Raw genomic sequence first — 23,291 nt, forward strand, 5'->3', positions numbered from 1 at the left:
CTAAACCTCTGAAACAATCCGTCTTTCAAACTTAGAGCTTCACAATAGCGGGTGGACATCCACGGTCTCGCAGGCAGGCAGCAGGCATGTCAGCCTCTCAACATGGCCAGTTTCTCGGTTGATATAAACTGGAATACCATCAATGATATCAGCAAAGTTATATGCATTTAAGCCCTTGATAGCTCAGCCACCAGTTCTGAGCATGCACGTATTTTTCATAGACAGGTGATTAACAGTGAGGAGTAAATAGATGGTGCTTGTTACAATAAATCATCACCTTCCCCAAGCCCACAGCTTCAACACGCTCACGGGTTCCCCGTGCAATAGGTTAAGTATTTTCTTTCCAGTGCCAGCCATCACAGGGGATTGTAAAGCAGGGTGCATTCCTTATAAATGTATCTTTGTAGGCAGCGCGGCTGCGCTGGTCCTGAGTGAGGCTCTGTGTTTAATTATTTATGCTTTCTTATATTACCGTGGCATTTAAAGGTTCCAACCAAGATAACAGCCCCGTTGTCCATGTGTGTGTGAGACAGGCGTCCCTGCTCCACACCCCAGCTCAGGAAAGCGTCCGTGGTCAGGAAAGCCTTTAAGCACTCTAATGAGACTTAAGTGCATGCTGAAAGTTAAGCGTGTGCTTATGCATTCCGAGCCCCAATAAGCTTAGACTGTGAACAGCATATTTACAGTCATCGGTGATAAATGTCACCTTTATTTATTTTTTAATTTTTTTTTTCACCTGAAAGGGGCTATTCTTCTTGAATTTGTGGAAGCTACTGTGGATTTGATCCTGCCTTTTAAGGGAAGCCAGTAGGGGACTCAGTTGTGCAAATAAAGCAGAACTGGACCCTAAAAAAATAAATAAAAGATTGCATTTGGATATTGGTGATTCTTTCACTTTTCACAGGGAAAAGATGATGCCCACTGTAACTGTGCTGAAATGAGGGTGGTTCATTTGGGAGTGAACCTTTGGCTGGAGTATTTTGCAAGCGTTACCCTAAATTCTAGCATTTATCTGCTTCATGCAGCAAGTCTCTCACACTTAAAGAGCTCCTGATCCACCCAGCCCTGTGCTTGGAGATATAGTCTGAGCCTGACTCCAGATCCACCTTTCCTTGACATCAGGGGAAGGGAACAAATGTCTTGGGAAAGGAGTGCTGCAGGAAACCCTTCTCTGCTTCAAAGCGAATCAGTTGGATACAGCAGGTAGCAGTCACCCAGGTTCAAGCACTACAGGCTATGCCTCTCTAAAGTAGTGCTAGAGGACAGGCACGGGAACTTGATGATTTATCCTGCCAAGTCCATGACCCATCTCAGGCCCAGACCTGAGCCTCTCCCAGGCACGAACCAGGAGGTAGCTTAAGCCTGGACCACTCCTGGCCAGCAACTTGGGAAAGCAAGCTGCTCCGTTTTGGAAACCAGGAGAGTTTAGTAGGTTGGACATGCCCAGACCATGACATGTGTCTTCCAGAAAATGCTCCCTGCCACTGTTTGGTTTACCATTTGGACTACAGAAGAGATGTGAGACCAAGATCAGGCTTTCCTAGACTAAATTATGCTTGAATATTTAAAAACTGCTTCTTCCACCTTCCTCTAGCCCACTCCACCTGGGCTTATGGTAACGGAGCCCTCTAGTCCCCCTACTCACCCCGTTTGACCTGTGTTTTTTTGCAGGACTCCCTGCTGTATTTGTTACAGCGTGGGCCAGCGTGAGAGCCACTCTAGCTGACACAGAGTAAGTCTCATCGGATTTTCTTTTCTCCCTTTTACATATGATGCTTTTATGGGGCTTTTGGCAATGGTGACTTTGTGGGTGAATCGAAAGGAAAAAAGGAACCAGGCAAAGCCAGAAGTGGTTTCTACTATGATGTTAGCAAACTTTTTTTAGGGGGGAGGGTGGCAGGGAAGGATAAGGCGGGTGCAACTTTCCTAGCTCTCCTTTCATTTTACACAATTTGATAAATGTGAACACCTGCAGCTGTTATCCCTGGGGCTAAAGGGGACTGCTCAAGCTAGGCAGGGACAGGACAGGGATCTTTAAAGTCCTGAATGAACAGGAATAAAGTTGGGAGATAGCAGGTTCAGCACAGTCAAAGCAGGCGGTTCGGAGCTGATGAGGTGGTGAAGCTGCAACTCCTCGCTGCAGGAGGAGTGGATGCCAGCATGTCCTTAGGTTTAAAAAGCATTTGTACAAATTCATGGAAGATAAATTCCTCCCAAAGTATTAAATACTCAGTAACCTTCTGGCTCAGGAAGCCATCCTGAACTGCAGATTGTTGGAAGAGTGTTCTAGAAAAATATCACTACCTGCTTGCCTGTTCCACATTAAATATCAGCTTCTGGCTACTGTCAGAAACAAGATACTGGATCAGTTGCTTCTTTGGTCCTACACATGCATCCTCATGGCCTCAATATTTTTTACAGTATGCCGAATGAAGGATCCATAGCATCCCATCTTCAAACCCCCAAACAATCACATTTTCCCCCAATAATGCACTGGCTTGACCACACAATGGCTTTCATCTGCCCACGATCTGCCAGCAAAAGTGTGAGGGTCCCCAGGCAATTTTTTAAATGGCTTTGCCTGGGAGGACACTGCTTTCCAAACGGGATTTCAGCTCCAGGCTTGGAAGCACGGAGTAGCACAGCTACTGGAGTGTGATGCATCTGCATTGGCACAGGCTCATCCTCGTAGAGCCTTTTAGTCAGCACCGGTGGTTTCTCTGCCCCTGCCTCTCGCTTTCCTTGAATAGCTGCCTGGGCAGCATTTGGCCTGTGAAATGAAAACTGCAGCTGCCATGTGGGGGCCGTCTGGCTCAGATAAAGAAAAGCCTGTGGCACTCCTCTCTCCATGGTTGGAGAGAATTCAAACAGAGTAATTAACACTGAGTGACCTTATTCAATGGCTGCTGGAAACGCCTGGGAGGAAATAGTGTTCAGCCCCTTCTTGGCAGACAGAGGACCGTAGTCCAACATCCACACCACCAGCAGTTTTCCCATCCAGTCCTCACCTGGATAAGGGCTGAAGATGAAAAGGAGATAAAGACTTTTGTGGGGCATGGCTGGGTCTCACTGCAAGAGCAGGGCTGAAGGAAGTGGAACCACAGTATTGTCCCCATCACGATGCCTTCAGACAGGACCTGTCCCCATCACCATGTCTTCACACAGGACCTGTCCCCATGCAAAGTTGTGCGGGTTTATTCCAAGGGGTAATATTAGGCCATTTCAGCCTCTCTTGTTTTCATGAAAGCTGGATTACTCTTAGTGTAGTTTTTTCTGGTAAGGAGGTGAAGAAGAAGTGGAAAAGGGTGGGTTCCTGCCCAGAAGGGACAAGTCTTGATGACTGTGGAAAGAGCTGTTCCACAATCTGGAGAGCATAACTTTGAATGCGTTTAGTAGTGGTTTCAGTTTTGAATAGTATAACAGCAGGAGAAGGGCTATTTTGAAGCCATGGACTGAAGGCAGAGTTAGAGCTAGGCCGTTCCACCAGGCTTTGGAGGAACCCATCCTTCCAGGGTGGATTTATCCAACAAGAGACTTGAGTCTGTTGCTCTTTGTAACCAATGGTTTCCTGATGGGATGTCAATCTCTTCTCAGGTGTTGGGACTTGAGTGCTGGCAATTTAAAATGGATTATTCAGGTGCCCATCCTGGCAGCTATCGTGGTGAGTACTGGCTGATTGCAAGGGGTGGAAGGCAGTGCCTTCGGTCGATGCAGGCTCAGTGGGAAGAGTTGAGCCAGGCTTCCCTACTCTAATCACCCTGTTAACACAGCTCCTGCCTTAATACTGTGGAATCTATATGTCCAGTTTAAGGGCCTTATATTTGACTTGCCTGTAAGTTTGATAGCTACACACAGCAGAGATGTTTATGAGAAACTTCAAGTTTTGCTTAGGAGAGAAAAATAACAGAGGGGTAAGACCCTAAAATCACTAATGAAACAAACATTCAAGCCAATATTTCCAATCTATGCGATACTGGAAACCCTCAGCGGTCATAACACGTTCTCACCAGGCATCTCCAGTGGGAAGAACCAGAATTTGTGTTCTGTAGCTGAACCAAACCTTTTCCGCAGGCATGCTTCAGTGTCGTCAGATTGTTTCAGACTCGGCTTTCTGAACTGATATAAGGTTGGGATACCTCAAAAGCGGGGACAAAAGTTAAACCACCCCAGCTATGATCAGACATGATGTTAATCACTGATGGAGGATTACTTCAGCCCCCACCCAGGAGCCAAAGGGGACAGAAAGGATATAAGTGACATTATCTAGACACAGGACTGAGCTCTCTCAAGCTGGAGAGGTCATTATAAGTTGTGATTATCTGCACAAGGGGAATTCAGTGGGTAGTTCTGTGTTTGCTTGAGCAGGGTCCTAATTAGCTAGAGAACCTGCTTTCACAGTTTTTATGAATTACCCTCTTTCCTCTCTCTGTCTTTCTCTATGGTTCTCCATTACTCCATCTTCTGATGATTAGATGAGTGAATGCAAAAGAGCTTGTCCACTCCCACACATCCTAGTCCCCCTTTACATTCATCCACGAGTAGCTGAGTGGAGTCAGTAAGAATCTTTCTATAGTCGTCAGAGGGTTTTGCATCAAGCTCTATATGCTTCCTTCTGACTCACAAATCAGGAGGCCTTGGAAGATGATCAGTGTGGGCAAGATGAAAATCAGACCATCTGAGTCTGAATTTCTCAGAGGAAAGTTTCTGAGGTGAATATGCTCATATGTGCACTTAGGTGAGCTGCTTTAGGCTTGGGGGGCTTTTTTCTTCATCAGAATTTCCTTTTGGTGGAAATTCTCCACCTGGCTCTAGCGATTCATTCTGCACCTTGGAAGAAACGAATCTTCAAGCCCACATCGTGGTCATTGGAAACGAAATAGTAGGACGGAGAAGAAAGTTCAGATAGTTCAACTAGATGAATGCCAGCAACCCCATTGCATTTAATTTAAAGCCCAATTAGCAGAGGAGAAAGAGCTCAATTGAGGCTCGTCCTTGTAAAAATAATGTTTCTCCATGAGGCTCTGCTGTGCTTGTACCCTGGCTATTGGCAAATGCAGCTATTTATCATGCAAAAATATTCTGTGGGTTGTTTCTGTTTAATTTCTGTGGGTTCATATTGTTCACTTGGCTGCCTTTTCAATTCCCACACTGGCTGGTCATAAGTTGCTGGACTAAGTTATGCATTTTCTGGATGTACTTGCAGAGAATTTGGAGGCTGAGGGGCTTAAAATCCCTCCGTTCTGCTGCTAGCTTTGATGTTATTCAGTTGTCTGGATTTCTTTTAAAACTTAGCACATGTTTCAGGAGTTTCCCTCCTGACTGTGATAAGGTTGGACAACTTCCATTTAGCCGACAAATGCAGAACAAGATCCCACTTTTGAGCCTCTGAAGCTAGAAAAACTCATATGAGAAACAAAGCCTGCCTTTTTTTTTCCCTTTCGGATTGGTTTCCAGTGAAAATGAATTATATGCCCCCAGGCCGTGTGCTTCTCTGCCTGTCGGTCTATCCATCCCTCCCTTATAACTTTTGTGCCAGTCAGTAAATTCCAACCAAATGTAACTAAGGGAATGGGGTTGCATGGATGTTAAATTCCCACAAAACTCATGAAAACAGTCAAATAGATATGGGAGAGAAATTCTACTAGTGCCCCTTCAAGGGGAAGGGTGTAGTACGACCTTACCCCCTTTTTAACACAGAGAAGAGCTGCTCAAAAATACCTTGCACCTCGTTAAAGAAGAAGGAATCCAACCACAGAAGACAAAGCCATAGCAAACCAGGCCGTGTTCGTTCAGTGGCTCAGGGAACTACTTGTTTTAACAGTGAGGATAATTAACCATTGGAACGACCTACCAATGGTTGTGGTAGGATCTCCGTCATGGAAACACTGAAACCCAGATCTGCTATAGCTCAAACAGAAATGAATACAAGGAGGTCTTATGGACTGCGTTTTGCAGGAGATCAAACTAGAGGTTCACAATGGTCCCTTCTGGCATAAAACTATGAGCCTGTGTGTGGCATGGTAATTTGTTTCCCTGAAATGCTGCTATACTGGCATCTGAGAAGTCAAATGACTGCTGCAAGCCTCCAGAGAAACCCATAGGCATCAGCATTAGCCCAGCAACGTGGATCTGCCCAGTGCAGATAGTTACACAATGGTTCTGCTTGTGGCCTTGCCATAGTCCCAAGAATGGGTTTGTCTGGGACAGCAGCAGGTGTAACCCCAGCCCCAGTGAAACCAATCACTGAAGAGCTCCAAAAAGCTGAGAATCCCTCAAACATCACCCCATTTTTCATCTCTGGTAAGTGGCAGTGTAGCCATGAGATCTTGCCATCACTTTTTGCTGCATGGGTCACCATGAGCATGTTCCTGTAGGACTAGATTAGCTTGGTTGAGCAGCTAGCCAAAAGATGAGTTCATAGATGTGGCTCCCTGCATAGGAAGGAGATATTACTTCCATACTGTCCTTATCTGGTCCACATTAAACACTCCTCCAGAGGGAGAGTTAGCAGTAGGCATACAACAGAAGTTCTACAGTTACACTGCCCTTCTGCATTCTCGATCTGTCATCTCTAGTTAGCTCTACTCTGTGTCTTCGTCATGGTGCAGTTTGCTTGCTCTTTCCTTTTGCACATGGAAATATAGAAAGGCATCCTACTAATGCTTCCCTTAGCCTGAGGAGATCTTAATCTTGGATGGGCTGCAAGAAACAAATATAACCTAATTTCACCCTGCTCCCTAGACCTTCGACTAAGTTTGAGAGGTTTATGAGGCCATGAACATGACCCATATCACTGTATGGAGTTTTAAAAAAGGTGATGTGAAAAATACTGAGAGTTGTCTGTAGTCCATACCTCAAAATGCCTGGTAAGCACTGCCTTATATATTGATGTCATACCCAGTTATCAGGTGCCTGCTGGGCTGGCTAGCTCAGATGTAGGTGTTTCCATGTGAGACGCCCACACTTTGTCAGAGAAAACCATTCCCTTCTCTCTCTCAATCATTCAGGTTAAACACAACTGACCAGATCCCACCAAACACTGGGTCTTTCCTGGGGAGCTCATCCCTTCTACAGGACAAGCTCTCCCAGGAGGAGCTTCATACACAGCATGATCAGGTCACTGCCACAGCCCCTCGACTCATCTTGGGGAAAGCATTGACTAAACAACTCTATCATTGTTTGGATCTTTTTTAACAGTTATCCTTTCTTTGTTGTTTTTTTTTTCCCCACCTCTTCCAGGTAAATTTTATTCTTTTTATCAATATTATCAGAGTCCTAGCAACCAAACTACGAGAGACGAATGCAGGGAGGTGTGACTCAAGACAACAGTACAGGTGAGTCACATACCCTCTCCACTTTTTGGGAGGTGTCAAAGTCCTTGTTTCACCCCCTTGACTACAGAGGGAGCCCAGGGTGACTAGTTCATGCTGTCTACACGGTAGACACCTAAAATAAGGTGAGAAGAATGCTGTCTTCCAAGTCTGGTAATGCAGAATGAATCAACAGCAGTTTAAACAACTCCTAAACCTTTCAAATCCAACCTGGGGGACTTGCCTCATAGGTTAAAGACAGAAATTCAGTCTCTTCAGCCAGTTTGAAAGTGACCGTGCTAGCCTCGAACCAAGAGTGCAGAAATAAAAGCATTGCTTATGCTGTTGAAGCCCCTAAAACTTGTATCAATCTATTTCTTTCTATTTATTTCCCTCCTCTGTTTTGTAAAACTTGGCCTATTTGTTAAATCTGCCCTTCAGCGGGTGTTTCAGTGCCTCTGCTAAAACGAAAAAAGATTCCTGACTCTTTGCTGGAAATCTGACATTTCCTTGTTTGTTTCATTTTCCTTTGTTCTGCCAGCTCTTCTCTCTTGATAATTTAGTATATTTGTAGCATGGTCAAAGCTGGACAGAGAAAGCAGATTACTGAGACACCTTGGCTGCTTGAGAGCTCCCGAGGCTTCTCATAATCTCCTGAGCTGGACTGACCAGCTTGACACATGCAGAGGGGGGACAGCAGAATGATTTGGGCTGCAAACCATGAGCTCATCGCTACCATCTCACTCTCCAAACACAAGACGTTTCATTTGAAGCAGGAATGAGATTTGGCAGGAAAACACCTCTCCATTTTTCTTTGCTGCCCTGTCAGGGCTCTGATTTATCTATTTGTTTATTTCTCCCTGGCTGAAGCTTGCTATTAATTATGGTTTGGATGGGGCCTTCTCCTTTTAATGTGTTAAATTCCCTCAGTGGTTTCCAGCTGCTGGACAGAGGAGGTACCAGGTCTTTCTGGTAGTGATGTCTGCCCTTTGCAATAATTGCCTGAACTTGCTGACTTGCTGTAACTCTTGGCAGAAGGTTTAATCCTTCAATTAGTATCACTTCCAGGCAAGGCTGTTTCCCTGAGGACCAAACCCAGCCAAGTACTCGGGGTTGTATTGTACCCCCTGCCCAGTCCCCAACATAGGTCCTATGCTGAGATGGAGTTGCTTCTTTAAAAAGGGGCTTTCCAAGCGATACTGCAGTCCAAAGCACCTCCTAAGAGTGTTCGCCTCTCATAGTGCACCATCCTCTTCCCCTTGGTATCTGGAGTAATTCTGCTCCTAGATGCACTTCCCTCTCCACCAGCCCTCCTCATTGCACAGGAGGCACTAACCCAGGTGGACCTTTGTGTCTTGCCTCAATAAGCAGCCAGAGTCACAGAATCACAGAATGGTTGAGGTTGGGAGGGACCTCTGGAGGTCATCTAGTCCAACCCCTGCCTTGTCCAAGCAGTGTCAGCTACCGTAGGTTGTATAGGACCGTGTCCAGTCATTGTCATCTGAAGCAGAACCATCCTTTAGGGACAAGGGGATTTAGTGCCAGTCAGAGGCTGGGGGCTGGAAGCAGCAGTGCACATTTCTTTCCAGTCACCCTTCCACCCTCTTCCCATGATCCTGACCCAAAGCTGGGGATGGTCTGAAGCTGAAAAATATGTCTTACTGTCTTCATCTCCAGTACCTACAGTAGTATCACATGGGGACATGCATGTGGAGAGGGTTAGACTAGCACATCAAGACATGCTGGAGGATGGACTGGGTTGTGTCACATGCCATAAGAGAAGCAACAGTTTGAAATTGCACGTGGACACAGTGTCTGTGTAAATGTAAGATATCCAAGCCTAGCCAAGGGGACATGCGAGCAGGAATGAAATTACGCACGACTTGTGCTCAAGGTATGAGGTGGATGAGCTTGGCTGGGAGGTTCAGTCCATCCACTAATTTCCTCTGTGTCTTTCTCTTTCCTTATTGCTACAGGAAGCTGCTGAAATCTACCCTCGTCCTTATGCCTCTGTTTGGCGTTCACTATATTGTTTTCATGGCTATGCCATACACAGACGTGTCAGGGATTCTTTGGCAAGTTCAAATGCACTATGAAATGCTGTTCAACTCTTTCCAGGTATTGTAACTATGGGGGAAAACAATGAATTTCAATGGGGAGAGCAGGGAAATGAGAGTGCAAGGTTGTCTTTGGAAGCAGGGCTGTTTTTACAATACACCAGATTTCATTCACAAGGTGATTTGACAGTATTTTAGCATTGGGTATGTTTTATATTTGCAAAACACAACATATAAAGGCCCAGTGTGTCCAACAAAAAAATGTTCCTGCTGAAAGATAACTTGGCCCACAAAATAAATCCCTTTAGATCCAGGTTAGACGTAGGCCGCTAAAGATCCACAGAGACGTGTTTTTTCACATTAGCTTCCAGTTTACTTGTCCCAAGTTGTCTTTCAGTCCTGTGAATGGATTCCTCAGTTCTAGGTTTGGGCAAAAGGCAGGTTCAGTTACAGGACTGGTCCTATATAAGACACAGCGGCAAGAGTACCCTACTCTCTACAAGCAGAGCAGCCTTTGATAGTCACTGCACACCCTTCCCTGAGAGATTAACCATGGCTCATGGTTGTGGCTCATGGTTGACCAGCGTGGACGATGAAAGGTGGACACTGGGTCTGGCCAGATGACAGTCTAGAGAAACTGTAAGGGAGGTGGGGACCAAGCTTGAATTCACATGCTACCACAATTCCTTTTGGGTGCAGAAGGGATAAAATAGTGGGTGACCTTAGCAAGACCTGCGTAAACTATTGGCCAACAAAAAGTTGTGGATGCTTTGCTCATATCTGGGTTCCTTTGCTGATCCCACTCACAGTTCTGCTCAACGCATGGGCTGCTCCACTTGCAGCCAGAGCTGGAAAAGTCCCATCAGGGTTATCTTCCACCCTCCTGTCTTGCAGCAGGATCAGCTACATGTAAAACACTGGAAATGTTTATCCAATACGTACATAAACGCTTCCAGTGAGGGAGACCCCACCACCTTCCCAGGCACCCATCACCATCTCAGAAAATTTGCAAAAGATCTAGGGGTGAAAATAGACCTGTTATCTAAACCATGACCCAGAGGGCTTATATAGTCTACCTACTTTGTCAACAGTCTGCAGGGAAATGGCTGTGTTTGTCTGTCTCTTATACGCTACTGAACAATGCAAGGTTTCTTACGCATATTATATACAGCATATTATGAATGTCATTGATTTCAGAGGAACACAGGGACACTGGGCAGCACCATCAGGAAAAAGATACTCACATGTAGCAAGATTAACATTAATATGTTGTTTCTTCTTCCTTCTAGGGATTTTTTGTTGCCATCATATACTGTTTTTGCAATGGAGAGGTAAGTCACCAGCTTCTTACCTATTTCCCTCCTTTGTTAGGTTCGTGCCACACACAGATGGTAAAGTGGATGCACATCAGCATATCCCCACTTATTCTTGAGATGCAACCCTGTTTTGCACTCAGTGAAAGATCTGTCAGTCCACATAGAAAGTTAATACCCTGGGTTTTGATCATGTAAGACATCCAGGTCAATATGTCACCAATACATGAGCTACTGGAAGCAGTTAATGGAGAAAAAAAATGTGTTTTTTCTTTTCCCAGCACAAGTGCTGTTTAGTGCTCCTTAATTTCAGATCTGTGGCAGGAAGAAAAGTGGATTGATGGAGTAGCTGCCTAACCAGCAAGCTCTTTTGATTGTCCAGAGTTTTTTGACCTTTTTTTCTATTTCCAAAGTGATATGCTTTAATGTCTTTATTTCCATTACATCCCTCTATGGCTGCAAACTCAGAAACTAGATGGTCAGTGGATGCACAGTAGGAAAGAACAGAGCTACTTTCATGGCCCAGCATAAGGCTGGTTTGGCCTAAGTTTATGGACTTTAAGGGAAAACGCAACTACAAATATGCTGCTTATGTTCTACAGCATAAAACCAAGATGAAATCCATACCATAAGAGCAATTGATCTCATCCTAACTTCAACCATCTAAAAGTGGGACACTCAGTCTAAAGTAGTCAGCTAACTCCTTTCTACAGAAAATTTCTAGAGACTCAGGCACCTCTGAAGGTGGTTCATACTTGATGCTCAAGGTACATTGAGATGACTCACTCCTGGGTGTGCTGCTCAGTCTCCTTTAACCCTGGGAGAGAGTTAACCCATATTTTCAGTTAGATGTTTTCAGGCATTCAAGCTTCCCAATGTCAAATATTCATTTGGAAAGGGCAGATTTAATGTGAATTTACTACTCCTTCCAATTTCACACTCCAGAGAGTTCCTCACCCGTTGCATCTGTGGATACGAGCTCCTTCTGATGACTCTCTGCCCCTCTCTCCTCCCACTCATGCTTTTTCCCTCCCCTTGTCTCTCAGGTCCAAGCAGAAATAAAGAAGTCATGGAGCAGGTGGACATTAGCACTTGACTTTAAAAGGAAAGCACGAAGTGGGAGCACAACCTACAGTTATGGACCAATGGTTTCCCACACCAGCATCACAAATGTAGCCACAAGAGGGGCACTTGCCCTCCATCTCAATACGAGACTTATACCAGGGACCCTCAATGGACACCGGAATTTGCCAGGTTATGTAAAAAATGGCTCCATATCTGAAAACTCCATGCCTTCTTCTGGACCAGAGCAGTACAACAAAGATGAGGAGTACCTGAATGGCTCTGGGCTTTACGATGGAGACAGACCCACAGTACTTGTTGAAGAAGAAAGAGAGACAGTGATGTAAAGAGAGCAGGAGAAAAAAGAAGCAAAAAGATGAAAAAGGTTCCTGGAGAGCATTTAGTGGGCAAAAGAATATCAGGCCACACATCGGATGCCAAGGGTTTCCATACAGTTTCTCTGTTCTGTGGAACGAGAGGTTAAGTTATATGGGAAAAAAAAGTGAGCCACCAGTGTGGCCAGCTGTCGATCACATACATATACTCAGTGATCTAAGTCTCCCTGGTGTTAACGGAGGCAGGGCTATCCAGACCCGCGGGCCTTGCTACCTGCTGAACAACAGAGATACTGAGAGTTCGCGAGGGAGGGTTGCAAAGCAGCACATGGTCCTTGGACCTCTGGAGAGTGTGGGCAGCCAAGGAGGACAGGAGTCTCACCCAGTAAAGCAAGAATCTTGCGGGGAGTGTACAGTGCCATCTTCTTGCGAGGGTACAAGCCACCCTGGGCATCAGCATCTTCAGTTTGGTTTGCTCTTTCCCTGTAAAGTCTGCCTGGTAACACACACAACACTGGTCAAGACCCCTTGGGGGTCATAGCTGCCTGGTCTTGCAGACAAGCGCTCAATGCGGACAGCTCGGTACAACCGGTCGCATGTTCTTCCCTTGGGCAATCTCAGTCCTTGGCAAAATGCTCCTCTGGGGTGGGCAGGGTTAATAGCTCATGGTTGCTAGATGCAGGCAGAAAACTATTCTCTTTTCCCTGACCTGAGTCCCAGTAGTAAGCCAGAAACCAGTGCAATTTTAGGATGGAAAATGTGGTTATCAGAATGTGCGACATTTTTGTTCTTCCAGATGCAGCAGTGGAGAGGGGCCCACCAAGTGGGTTGAGGCAGGGCGGGGGATTTGCAGACCTTGGGTATGTGTGCCTGTGCGTGTGTGTGGCTAAAATCAGTTCAGAGGGTAGCTAACTCAGCCCTCCCTTTTTGTGGATGCTCATGGAAACAGGCTTCAGTCATTTTTTAAACCTTTAAATTGCTTCTCGTTCTCCTCTCTGAATTTCCTGCTTTTCACTCATCCAAACCCTCAAGAGGAGAAAGACTCCATCAACAGTCTGCTTGTATCACCCAGAAGCACAAGCTGCTAGATACAGCCAGACAAACCTACCTTCATGAGATCCAAAGGCAAAATTTGCTGGATAAAAGCACAGGGACTGCTCATGGATGGTCTCCCTCTGAACATCTTCTGAACTTTCCTATTCTTTGTGGTTTGGTCACACACACACACATATGCACACCGAGTCAGACTCTTAGCTGGTGTAAACAAGCATAACTTCAACCAAAGTCACTGAGTTTGCCTAGAGATGCTCAGATGAGGAAATTGCACTGCCTCTGAAAGGAAGAGCACAAGGAAATGCCTCCTTCCTACAAGAGAGAGAGACCAGGGAGATTTTGTCACTGTGCAGAGTTTCCCTTGCTGGTGGTTTTTGCAAGATGTGCCAAAAGGTCATCTTCTGACACACCTCATGTCTTCAGCAGCGACGAAGAGGTACCATTCTTTTTGGCCAACAGTGCACCGTGCTGGGGTATTTTCACACCAGCTGAGCATCCAGCGAAGGCTCTCTGCCAGTTTCCAAGCATGATTCAGAATTTCCCAGAAGTGGGAAATTAGGAACAGTGACCAAACTTTCTATTGCAGCACGTGATTCCCCAGAGGAAGGACTCTGGCTGAGCCAACCTGGACTCTCTCTTCAGCCCCTGTCATAACATCACTATTCACTTGCTGCAGTCTAGGAGTCAGCTCCTCATGGTGCTTTTTTTTCTTATTTCTTTTTTCCTTCTTGGCAAGTTTCTAGTACCTGAAGCATTTTGACCTCACCTGGCTATTACTCAAATAGAATAGGAAAGAGGTATTGGCCAAGTTTGCAGAAGTCCTTTAGGGTGCAGGTGGGGCCAATGGGATAATCTACTCTATCCTGATCCTTTAGATACAGCTGCTGGGTCACATCAACCAGCACTTCTGAGATGCATCCAGTCACTGCAATCAGCTGGTCTTCTAAGGGCAAATTAAGGACTAGCTTCCCCAAAACTCTGAAGGAGGTCAGGAAGAGCAGTTGGGATCTTGACTCTGTGTCCCACATCTTTAAACAACCGCTCAGGTTAGGACCTGATCCAAAGCCCAGTGAAGTCAAGGAAAAAGCCTCCTCCCCTCAACAACTCTGAGTTTTGAATTCAGACCTGGTAGGGGATGCGGTGGCTGAGAGGCAGCTCTCTGTCAGGCACTGAAGCACCTCTCCACCAGTCGCAGACACACATGAGCATGTCTTTAAAAGCCAGTATTTATTTGTGTTGTTCTCTTTTTGTTTTGTGTCATTAGAATAAGTCAAAACTCATCATAACCATTTACCACCAAATGGCAGCTATTGAAATGTCAGGTCTATTGTTGTTGTTGTTATTCATATAACAATACGAACAGAGAAGTATTACAGAGGAGTTAAGTAATCTTGCAAGAGAAGTCAACTCTAGTGAAAGTTTGGCATGGAGAGCTAACGAGCTCTGCAGAAATCTGGGTCAGCCCAGCTACACTCACTGCTCGCCTTATCCTCGCAGTGCTGGTATGGCTTCTGGAGATAATCAGAGGGGGCAGAAGTTTTTAACAGTCAGCTGTCAAAGTGTGTACAGCTGCGTTATTTAGCATCCCATGTGGCTGAACCACCAATGAGAGAGAAGAACGCTGAATATTCTGGGTCTTACTTTGCACCCTTCCAGAAGTGCATTGTGCTTAAATGCTGCCAAGTAGATGCAATGACCCTCCGGATTTTCTCGTTCAAAGAAATTTCTTAGTATCATTTCACTGCTGGAACAAAGCAAAATAAGACCCAAAAAAACCCACCAGTGACTCACTGTTTGCTTGTATTTGTTACTGAGAACTCAAGATTAATAACATGTTTGAGAATCACTTAGCAAAGTTCCAGGAATTAGCAAAAGCCATAAAATTATTTATAAACAAATACAACACGCCTCATAAAATGTAGCCCTCACTGAAATGCATTAATCACTGGATTATTTAGAATAAATGTCTAAAAGCTGTTGTTAAACATAGATAAAAGTTACATGCGCAAGAGATGCACAGGGGAAGAAATCCTTTCTTAATCCTTTCAATTACAAATCATACATAATAGATTTTTTTTTCTGGGTGTTCAAGTGCATGAACAATATTCATGCAAAAATTAGGAAAATGCTGATCACAAACTCTTGATTGAGTGTATAGGCCATGATCTGTTAGCTAGAGATCCAAAGACATCCTCCACTGATTTTAGTAAGGAAGGGATCAGACCTGTGATGTCTAGAAACAGAGAAGGAACCACAGTTTGTGGTTGGAATTTGCCTTGGAAAGGCAAGCAGGGTGGTCCTGCTGGTGCTTAGCCAAAACCTCTAGCTTCAGAGCGGGGTCACCTCTGCGTTCTCTATGACCAGGAGATGCGGGCATTTCTCAAGGACAGTTCATCCCCATCCAAAGGTCTGAGTCCACCTGGGGTGACAGTTCCTCTCCTGTCTGATTTACTAGTGCAGACATAGCCCTGAAGGCCACAGAAAACAGAAAAGTGGTGAGGTGAGGAGGCATTTGTCTGTGATCCATCTAGTGACCACTGCAAACCCTGCAGGCAGGACAGGGTTTGTGCATCCTGCTTCAGGTCCAACACGGGATGGTGGAGCAGACAGAGCAGATTGCTTTGCAGTTGGTGTGCAGCGAACATACAGGCAAAGAGGCTTTCTGAAGTTCACTTCTAGCAGGAGGCAAAGGTCCAAAGGAGCTGGTTGCCTGTATTTTTCTAGTTTTCCCTCCTCCATGGTGTCAGCTTTGTGCCTCTTTTCTTCCCATCCTGTAAAACAACCGGCAACACTCAAGAGTCCTATAGACCCTCTCACTTCTCTAAGCCTGCTGGGCTGGCACAAGCCAAGCTGTGCACTGCAGTATCCCAGTTGACTGGCTCACATGAGGAGGAACCTTTGGATTCCTTTTGGATGGGTGTCCTCTTCTTCAGTGCCACAGAGATGCCGGGCTTAGGCAGGGAATCTCACTCCCTGGCAGCTTCATCTCATGGTACCAGCCTAGCACCTCTTCTATTCCCATCCACAGCAGCACAGTCTACTTTTCCTCGTGAGTCCTTCCTACTTGATCTACCTCTTTTCTGGATGGACACAGAGCTGTTAAGCGTTCCTCAGCCTTGTGTTTCTTAAGGATGACTTTTGGCAGCAGCCTGGTCATTTCTGCTTTGCCTTGATATGTGCAGACGAGTGTTTTTACACCTTCTATATACTGCTTGGTCTTGGTTCAGATGAGATCATGTCTTGTCCTATTCCTCACCATTCCTCAACACTGCTGCTTCTTGTCTGATACATATTAAAGCCAAATCAGTTCACAAAGATCTCCCAAAACTGAACTCTTCAGCCAGGGATTGGCTTTGTTTATCTGTTTATGGGCAATTGGCTGAAAATTGTAGAACATCCACAGTGCTGGTAAGAATTTTACATTTTTTAAACTGTGATAATACATTAAGAGGGAAGATCTCCAATTTGTATTCCTGATTATTGTTTTGACAAACTCAATGGCTGGCTTAAACGTTTTTAAATTTCAGGTTCTGATGTTTCAAAAAGTTAAGAAACCTCATTTATAGGTTGGGTTCTCTTGCTTTTTCACTGGCTAACTTTTCTGCACACCTTCCGCCTAGAAAGCTTCAAGCAGAATTACTGAGGATGAGGAGAGTGATCAGTATATCCCTTAACTCATCTGAATCTCTCACTATGGTCAATGACTCTTTCACCTGAGATAGGACTGCATGAAATGAGAGAAAGCACTTTAAGAGTTGACCTTTAAGGGAGAGGTTGTATGAACCTGTGAAGTCTTTTAATGTGCAACATTGCTTCTTACTGGTGTACGTTCTTTTTTCCACCTGTTGGTGCCCATGAGTTTGCTGAAAACCAATCTATGCCTTGTCACGGAAAGTTACGCAGCAGTAATGTGGTTCACATCCTCTCTGGCCTTATCTGAATTTTATGACATTTTAGCTGTAACAGGAAGCAAAAGGAAAAAAAAATCTGGGGCAGTATTTTCCAAACTCAGGGGGGTAACAGCTCCTCAAGTGTATATCCTATGTCACAAATTGGCATTGCACTGACGGCTGCAAGTTGTAAACTGCTCAGCGGGTGAGGAAGCTTTGTTTTAAGGCCATGGGCAGGTTAACATAGGTCTTCACCATGCCACCTCCCTGCTGACAGCACCTGCTAAGGAAGAGATCATGTTGCACCCTCGGGCAGGTCTCGGAAAATTGGCTTTTTTCAACAAGCTTCATGCTGGAACAGGTTTGCTGTTTGATTTTTTGCTATTATTATTTTGACTGCTATTGCTGATGGGCTGCCACATTCTGCAGAGTAAACAGAGGACATATATGATATCTCTGGTCAGCTACAGAGCTTTTCAAGCAACCAGTGTGATTCTCTAGACAGAGTAGATTTTATATCCCATTCCTCTAGGGTGTCTTGAAATGAGAAAAATATTAAATTGTAAAGGAGATGAGTTTGTGACAGATCCTATAAATAAATTTTCATCATGATTGGCCATGGCTGTCTGGATTTGCCTGGAAAACATAATAGTTCATAAACTGTATAAGTAAAATAAAGAGCATGTCCATCTCTGCGGACATTCCCTGGAAGGCAATTCTCCTGGTTTTGCCCACGGAAGTGAAAGTTTGAACCTGCCAGACAGCAAATACTGTTGGCCCAAAGGAACGCTTTGTTTTGAGGCAGCAAATCCTGCCATCTGTATAAAAATTATTGGGCTTATCCTGTTCCACCCAAACTATTTTTGTGGCCTCTCATAAAATCAAAACTCAAGCTTAGCTCTTAGCTAAAGGAGGGAGAGCAAAAGAAAGCAGAGGTGAGTTGTTGCAAAGACACATAATTAACTGAACAATATTAAAGCATAACTCCACCACTCTGACTAAAAGAAAAAATAGCCTGGGAAATACAGATTGAATTTGCTTTCATTCAGGAAAAAGACAGAAGGGATAACAAGAACAAAAAATGTAGGTTGGCATTTCTTCCCCCCCCACCACTGAGCATAACTAAATGCTCAGTTAGCCAGAACATTTGAACCAGAAATCTGGTCTCCTTGGTGTTTCCACATCCTCCTTGGCCTCTCTGTAGGAAATGTTCCACAGGCCATTGTGAATGGGTTGGGATGGAGAGAGATGCATGGATGTGATTCAGAACCCACCTTTGCCTATGACCAGCTACTGGTCATTTAAAACTCAGAGACATCAAGCAATCTTGTGCCGAAACAGAAATATTGCTAATATGCTTCATTTAGTGGTTAACCCCAAATTAATTTGCTGTCTATATATCAAGCCTTGTAATAGGCAAAGGGTCTCCTAATCAGGGTGCTTCTTTACTCAGTGTTAGTAGACATCTTCACTGGCTGCTCTTTGGTCTGTAGGAGGTTTTGGAGATTTTAGAGCAGGTATCTTCTACTGAGAGTCCAGCAGTTGAAGCTGGGACTGAGACGTGATCTTTTGGCAGTGCTAGCAGACTCCCATGTGCCTACTTCACCTGTAGCATTAGGCTGATGGTGGACCATCAACCATTTTAGACCTTTGAGGCTGTTTGTCCCTAGTGGGTAGAGAAGCCCGCAAAAGGACACCAGCAGGGTGGACATCCCTACCCTCTATATCGATCCCAAATTCAGATTGGTTGGAGTCCTTCTCTGCACTTAACTTATTTTTTCCAAACTGGCCCTACAAAACAACCCCCAAAAACTTATTTAAAGAACTTGGTTAAGCATTTCATTTTCCATTTTAACTGGATACAAATTCAGGGGGTTTTATGTCTAGAAGCCAATCTCAATTCTCAGTTTCAAAACCAATCCAGAGCATCGGGATGGGAACATGATTTGCTCAGATCAGCTGCACAGTGCCCTAGTCTCATCGTACCCATCACACTGGGTTCAGAGCACAGGTATCCTGGCAGAGGTGTACGGTCACTCTGTCGAAATAGTCTTTTGGTGGTGGTGAATTTATAAGAAAAGGGCACAGAGAGAAAGAAAAAGACTCGCTGTCTTTATGCCACACTTGAGAAGGATTATAAACAATAAAATAGCCATTATAAGTTATCCTTTGTTTATTTCATCAGGTTCTGTTGAGTGCTCTGATGGGGTCTGTGTAACGTCTGGCTTTCTGGCTTCTCCCAAGCGGACAGAGTTCTCTGTCATGGACAGAATAGCTATAATGAGCGGACAGTCATTCAAAGCCTCTAGGTCTCTAGGGCAGGGCAGTTAGAAACAGACCTGATGTTGATTTTATACTTGTTGGCAGAAGGCAGGAGCTACTCCACTGAAGTTAATCGAGTTAACTCAGTCTAATGCCAAGGCAAAACAGATCTGAATCTAGACCACAGTTCAGGAGTCATGTACAATTTGCATAATGGCATTAAAATAAAGCTTCCAACTCTAGCTACAGAAATACTCTGCTGAGAATTAGAGACCAGGCTTACTGTTTGGGATTAAATAAAAGGACACCCAAGGCATCAGCTGTCACATAAAACAATCCTGTTTTATCTGTTCCTGTCCAGATTAGCCTGTTCTCCCCATTGCCATACATTGTGGTCACTTAGCCACACTCAGCTCTTTCAATTGGTAGGGATTTTTCTTAGCCTCTTCTTTCTTTTCTTTTCTATCCTACTTGCATGTGAACTCAGATCCTCCAAGTTTTCATACTGTCTTCCAGGTTTACGCGAGCCCCACAGCATACACAGTTCAAGATAATAACATTTTGCCAGGACTTGGGAGGCAAGCAGGGAAAAGAATGTCACAGGGGAACATTAAAAGAAATATTAAATAAGGTTCCTCTGAAACCTTTCCCACGGACCAGGGAAAGGTTTGCAAACCTTGGCACAGCATTTCATCCTCCAACTGAACTCACTCGTGTTTTGCTCGAAGATCTCGAGCCATTCAGTATGACCTGCAAAGCTCACACGGCATCTTTCCACTGTCTTCAGAGAGCTTGGGGTTAGAGCTGGTACACTGCTATTAAATATTCTTTTTTAATCTAAGTTTAATATTCTGATCTGCTCATGTGGTTTCTGCATCCTTCTCTAGGTTGGTACATTAGTGCTGCTTTGGGGCACACTTGCAGAATTGTCCCTTGAACTGCCTTTGCATCTGTGGCATGTAGTGAATACCGAACCCATCTGGGACCATGTCCTCTCTGACCGTGTCTCTTGATAGCATTCAGTACTGATGGGCAGCTATGCTGCTTTGTAAGGGAGCCAAAGGCAGCGTTTGCAAGAACAGAGTGCAACAAGCTTTGTCCTAATTCAGAATGGATTTGCAAGACTCCAGTGAGGTAGGGCAGGGCTGGAAATCAGCTCAGAGTCTGGCAGAGGCCAGAAACAGAAGAAAAAGTTATGGAAGAGCTGACCTAGATGATCATAAGTAACTAGGAGGTCTTATAAATCTGGCTTCTTTTCAGGCAGACCTCCCATTCCAGCACAGCTCTGACAGAGGTAGACTATTGCACAATTACACTCTCTCCTAAACAGGGGATGTCTTGAGAGAGCAAATGAGGGGGCATGTAACAAAGTCAGTACAACTTTTTCTTCTTCATCATCTTTTTCCTTTCTTTTTTCACCTGAAAAAAGGGGTGCATTAGAACAACCTCAACATGAGAACCTAGAATTCAGACCCATTTCTCCTGGGTCCCACACAGGAACTTCTCCCTGTGAGTGTAGCAATTGTTTTCCTGGCACATTAACTAAGGAATTTGATGGTATTTGATTGCCTTCCTCAGAATGAGGGTTAATCATTCTGGGCTAGCGATGTGGTGTGCAACAACACAGATGTGCTGGCATCAATTTGGGATGTTGATTTCCATGGAGTGGGTTTCCCCCATAAATTCTGAAGAGGAAAAGGGTAATGATTCAAATAAATTACCTCCCCTGTTCCCAAAACCTTACTTCCCAAACCTTCCCAAAACCACCCATATTTTAGGGTGTCTTTTTGCTTTAGATCCATAGCACTACAAGACCAGACAGCAGACATCAAGAGGTAGAAGATGGTCTGAGTAGTAATCTTCTCTCCTGAAATGCTTCACGAGTGACAACATTAGGCTTTTGTATTGGTATCAGCTTCTACATGTGGGGATTTAGGATGTGGTAGATATTTGGCTAGAAAAAGGCATGGGATTAAAATGTTTGAGATAGATGGGATTAGCATGCACTGGGTTTCCAAAATGCCTGGGCCTACATCCTCTGAAATAGAGATACAATATCCACTTGAAAGACTGCTTAAAACAAGCTTAAATGGAGGGTATTCTCCAAACACACAGACCTCAGGTACCTAAAAGAGAAGACAAAACAATGACTTCACCAGAGAAGCAGTATCTATTTAAACCAGAGCATTGCAACAGGCATGAGCCCTTCTAAATATAAAGCTGGGTGCTTCTTGCCAGGCCAAGCTTTTACCTTTTTATTTTTCTCTAAATTAATCAGTCTTCCTTGGGAGCTGCAGGGAAGGATGAACAAGAAGCCGTTTGTTGGTAGAGGTGAAATGTTTTAAAGGACAGGTTGTATGAGGTAGAACTGGTGGGAGCGGAAAGTCAGTTGGTGGCAGAAGAGGAAGGACAGGCATAGCCAAGCACCATCACCCAAACGCATCTCCTTAGCCCATCCCCGTGTTCAGAAACACTATGTTGATCTCTTGCTTTCTGCATGAGCTGGGGCATGCATGAAGAGACAGACCTGCTGCTAAAACTCATTGCTTCGTCTCAGCAACTTCAGGGTGACCCAGCCATGGTGGTCACCGAAAGTGATGGGGTCTGGGCATTAGAAAAAGGACTCAGCCATTCCCAGTGGTCTGCCAGGCTCTGTCTGGGGAGTCTATTTTGAAGATATTGGTTCTTTTTTTCTAGTCTGAGCAGGAGGGAAAGGAGCTGGGGGTATGTTCTTCCCCCTCCAACATGAGCGCTTTCACTGAAATGGTTTTTAAGACCTTGTTTCACTTCAGAAGAGGGACAAAACTGAAAAACTAAAGGACAAAACTGTGATTTCTTTCTATGTGTTACGGGGACATTGCCTTGTGTGTGTCGTCAGGCAGGCATTTGGTTTACATTCCTCCACTTCTGGTTTCTGTATGGACCAAAGTAACAAGCGGAAAATGACAAACCACAGGTGTATGTAAAAGGGAATTAAAATAAAAAGAAACCTTTATTGATTCTCATGAAATATTTCTTCTGTGTCTTTTCCTGCCTATAGGACTCAGAGCCTCGAAAATCCTTCAGGGGCACCCTTAGATGGACGTGGGTTAGGTATTCCTCTGTGTTCATGAGGAAGGAGCCCCATCAACTCCTCCAGTTCATTAAGGATACAGAAAGAAGGGAGTGAGCTATGTCTCTGGAAACCCTTTGGGAAGACCTCACACTGGGTGGCTTAAATACCCGCTTAAGCCTGTGGTTTTCAGGAGCACTAGGAACAAACCTGGTCAGCTCCCATCCATGCTTCCTGCTGGGCAGCAGCTTCTGAAGACATGTTAATTCAACTGCTGACAACCTTCTCCTTATGCGTGGTTTATCTCTAGTAGATTCTAAATAAGAAAGCTGATTTACTGAGGCTGAAATTTAAGGCTTTTCCTCCCAGAGTTTAGTCATGGCATTTATTTTGATGCAAGAGTGTGCTTTGCACAGGAGGAAGAATTGAGCAAAAGCGCTTCTTGCCCCAACATTTAGCAGATCGCATACACTCTGTGGGCTATGTACCACCACTCCAGCAGCAATCACATTCCAGCAAAATTTTCAGGAAAGCCAGCCAATGACTACAGGTGGAAACAGGGAGTAAAAATTTTCTGCTCTTTTAAATGGATAAACTTTGAGTGATTGGCCTGATTTCAAAAAACACTCAGGTCCCAGCAGCAAGGAGTGGGAACACTGCTGACCAAAGGCAGTTGCACAAATGCTTGCTCCACATGGAGCTCCACGGGTCTTGGCTGAGAATGAGATGGGCTACTGTATGGATTGAGTGTCTCGATCCCATTCGTTGACTTCAGTATCAACATCAGAAAACATCCAGGAGAGAGAACAACCACACTGCAGAAGGTGTCCAGCCTTACAGAGCTCCTCACACTTATCCCAGGGGGGTGCCTACAAGGCCACTTCAGTGTGATGCAGGAGTAGGTCTGACTCCTATCCCATTCCCATTGTTTACACACAAGCAAGCTTCGTTCACAGG

At 44.8% G+C, this 23,291-nt stretch overlaps 1 protein-coding gene across 2 annotated transcripts in view; it reads left to right on the top strand.

Annotated features, from left to right (window-relative positions):
* PTH1R (parathyroid hormone 1 receptor) overlaps positions 1–22,262 on the top strand; it is a 131,045-nt gene extending 108,783 nt beyond the window's left edge. For both annotated transcript variants that reach the window (XM_072854889.1, XM_072854890.1), the window contains 6 exons: positions 1,672–1,732; positions 3,595–3,661; positions 7,240–7,334; positions 9,287–9,428; positions 10,657–10,698; positions 11,727–22,262. In XM_072854889.1, coding sequence (XP_072710990.1) covers positions 1,672–1,732; positions 3,595–3,661; positions 7,240–7,334; positions 9,287–9,428; positions 10,657–10,698; positions 11,727–12,089 — 770 coding nt within the window. In that variant the 3' untranslated portion in view covers positions 12,090–22,262. The remainder of the gene's footprint in view (positions 1–1,671; positions 1,733–3,594; positions 3,662–7,239; positions 7,335–9,286; positions 9,429–10,656; positions 10,699–11,726) is intronic.
* The last annotated feature ends 1,029 nt before the right edge of the window (positions 22,263–23,291 follow it).

Source organism: Ciconia boyciana, chromosome 2 (assembly GCF_034638445.1).
Source record: "Ciconia boyciana chromosome 2, ASM3463844v1, whole genome shotgun sequence".
Lineage (NCBI taxonomy): Eukaryota > Metazoa > Chordata > Aves > Ciconiiformes > Ciconiidae > Ciconia > Ciconia boyciana.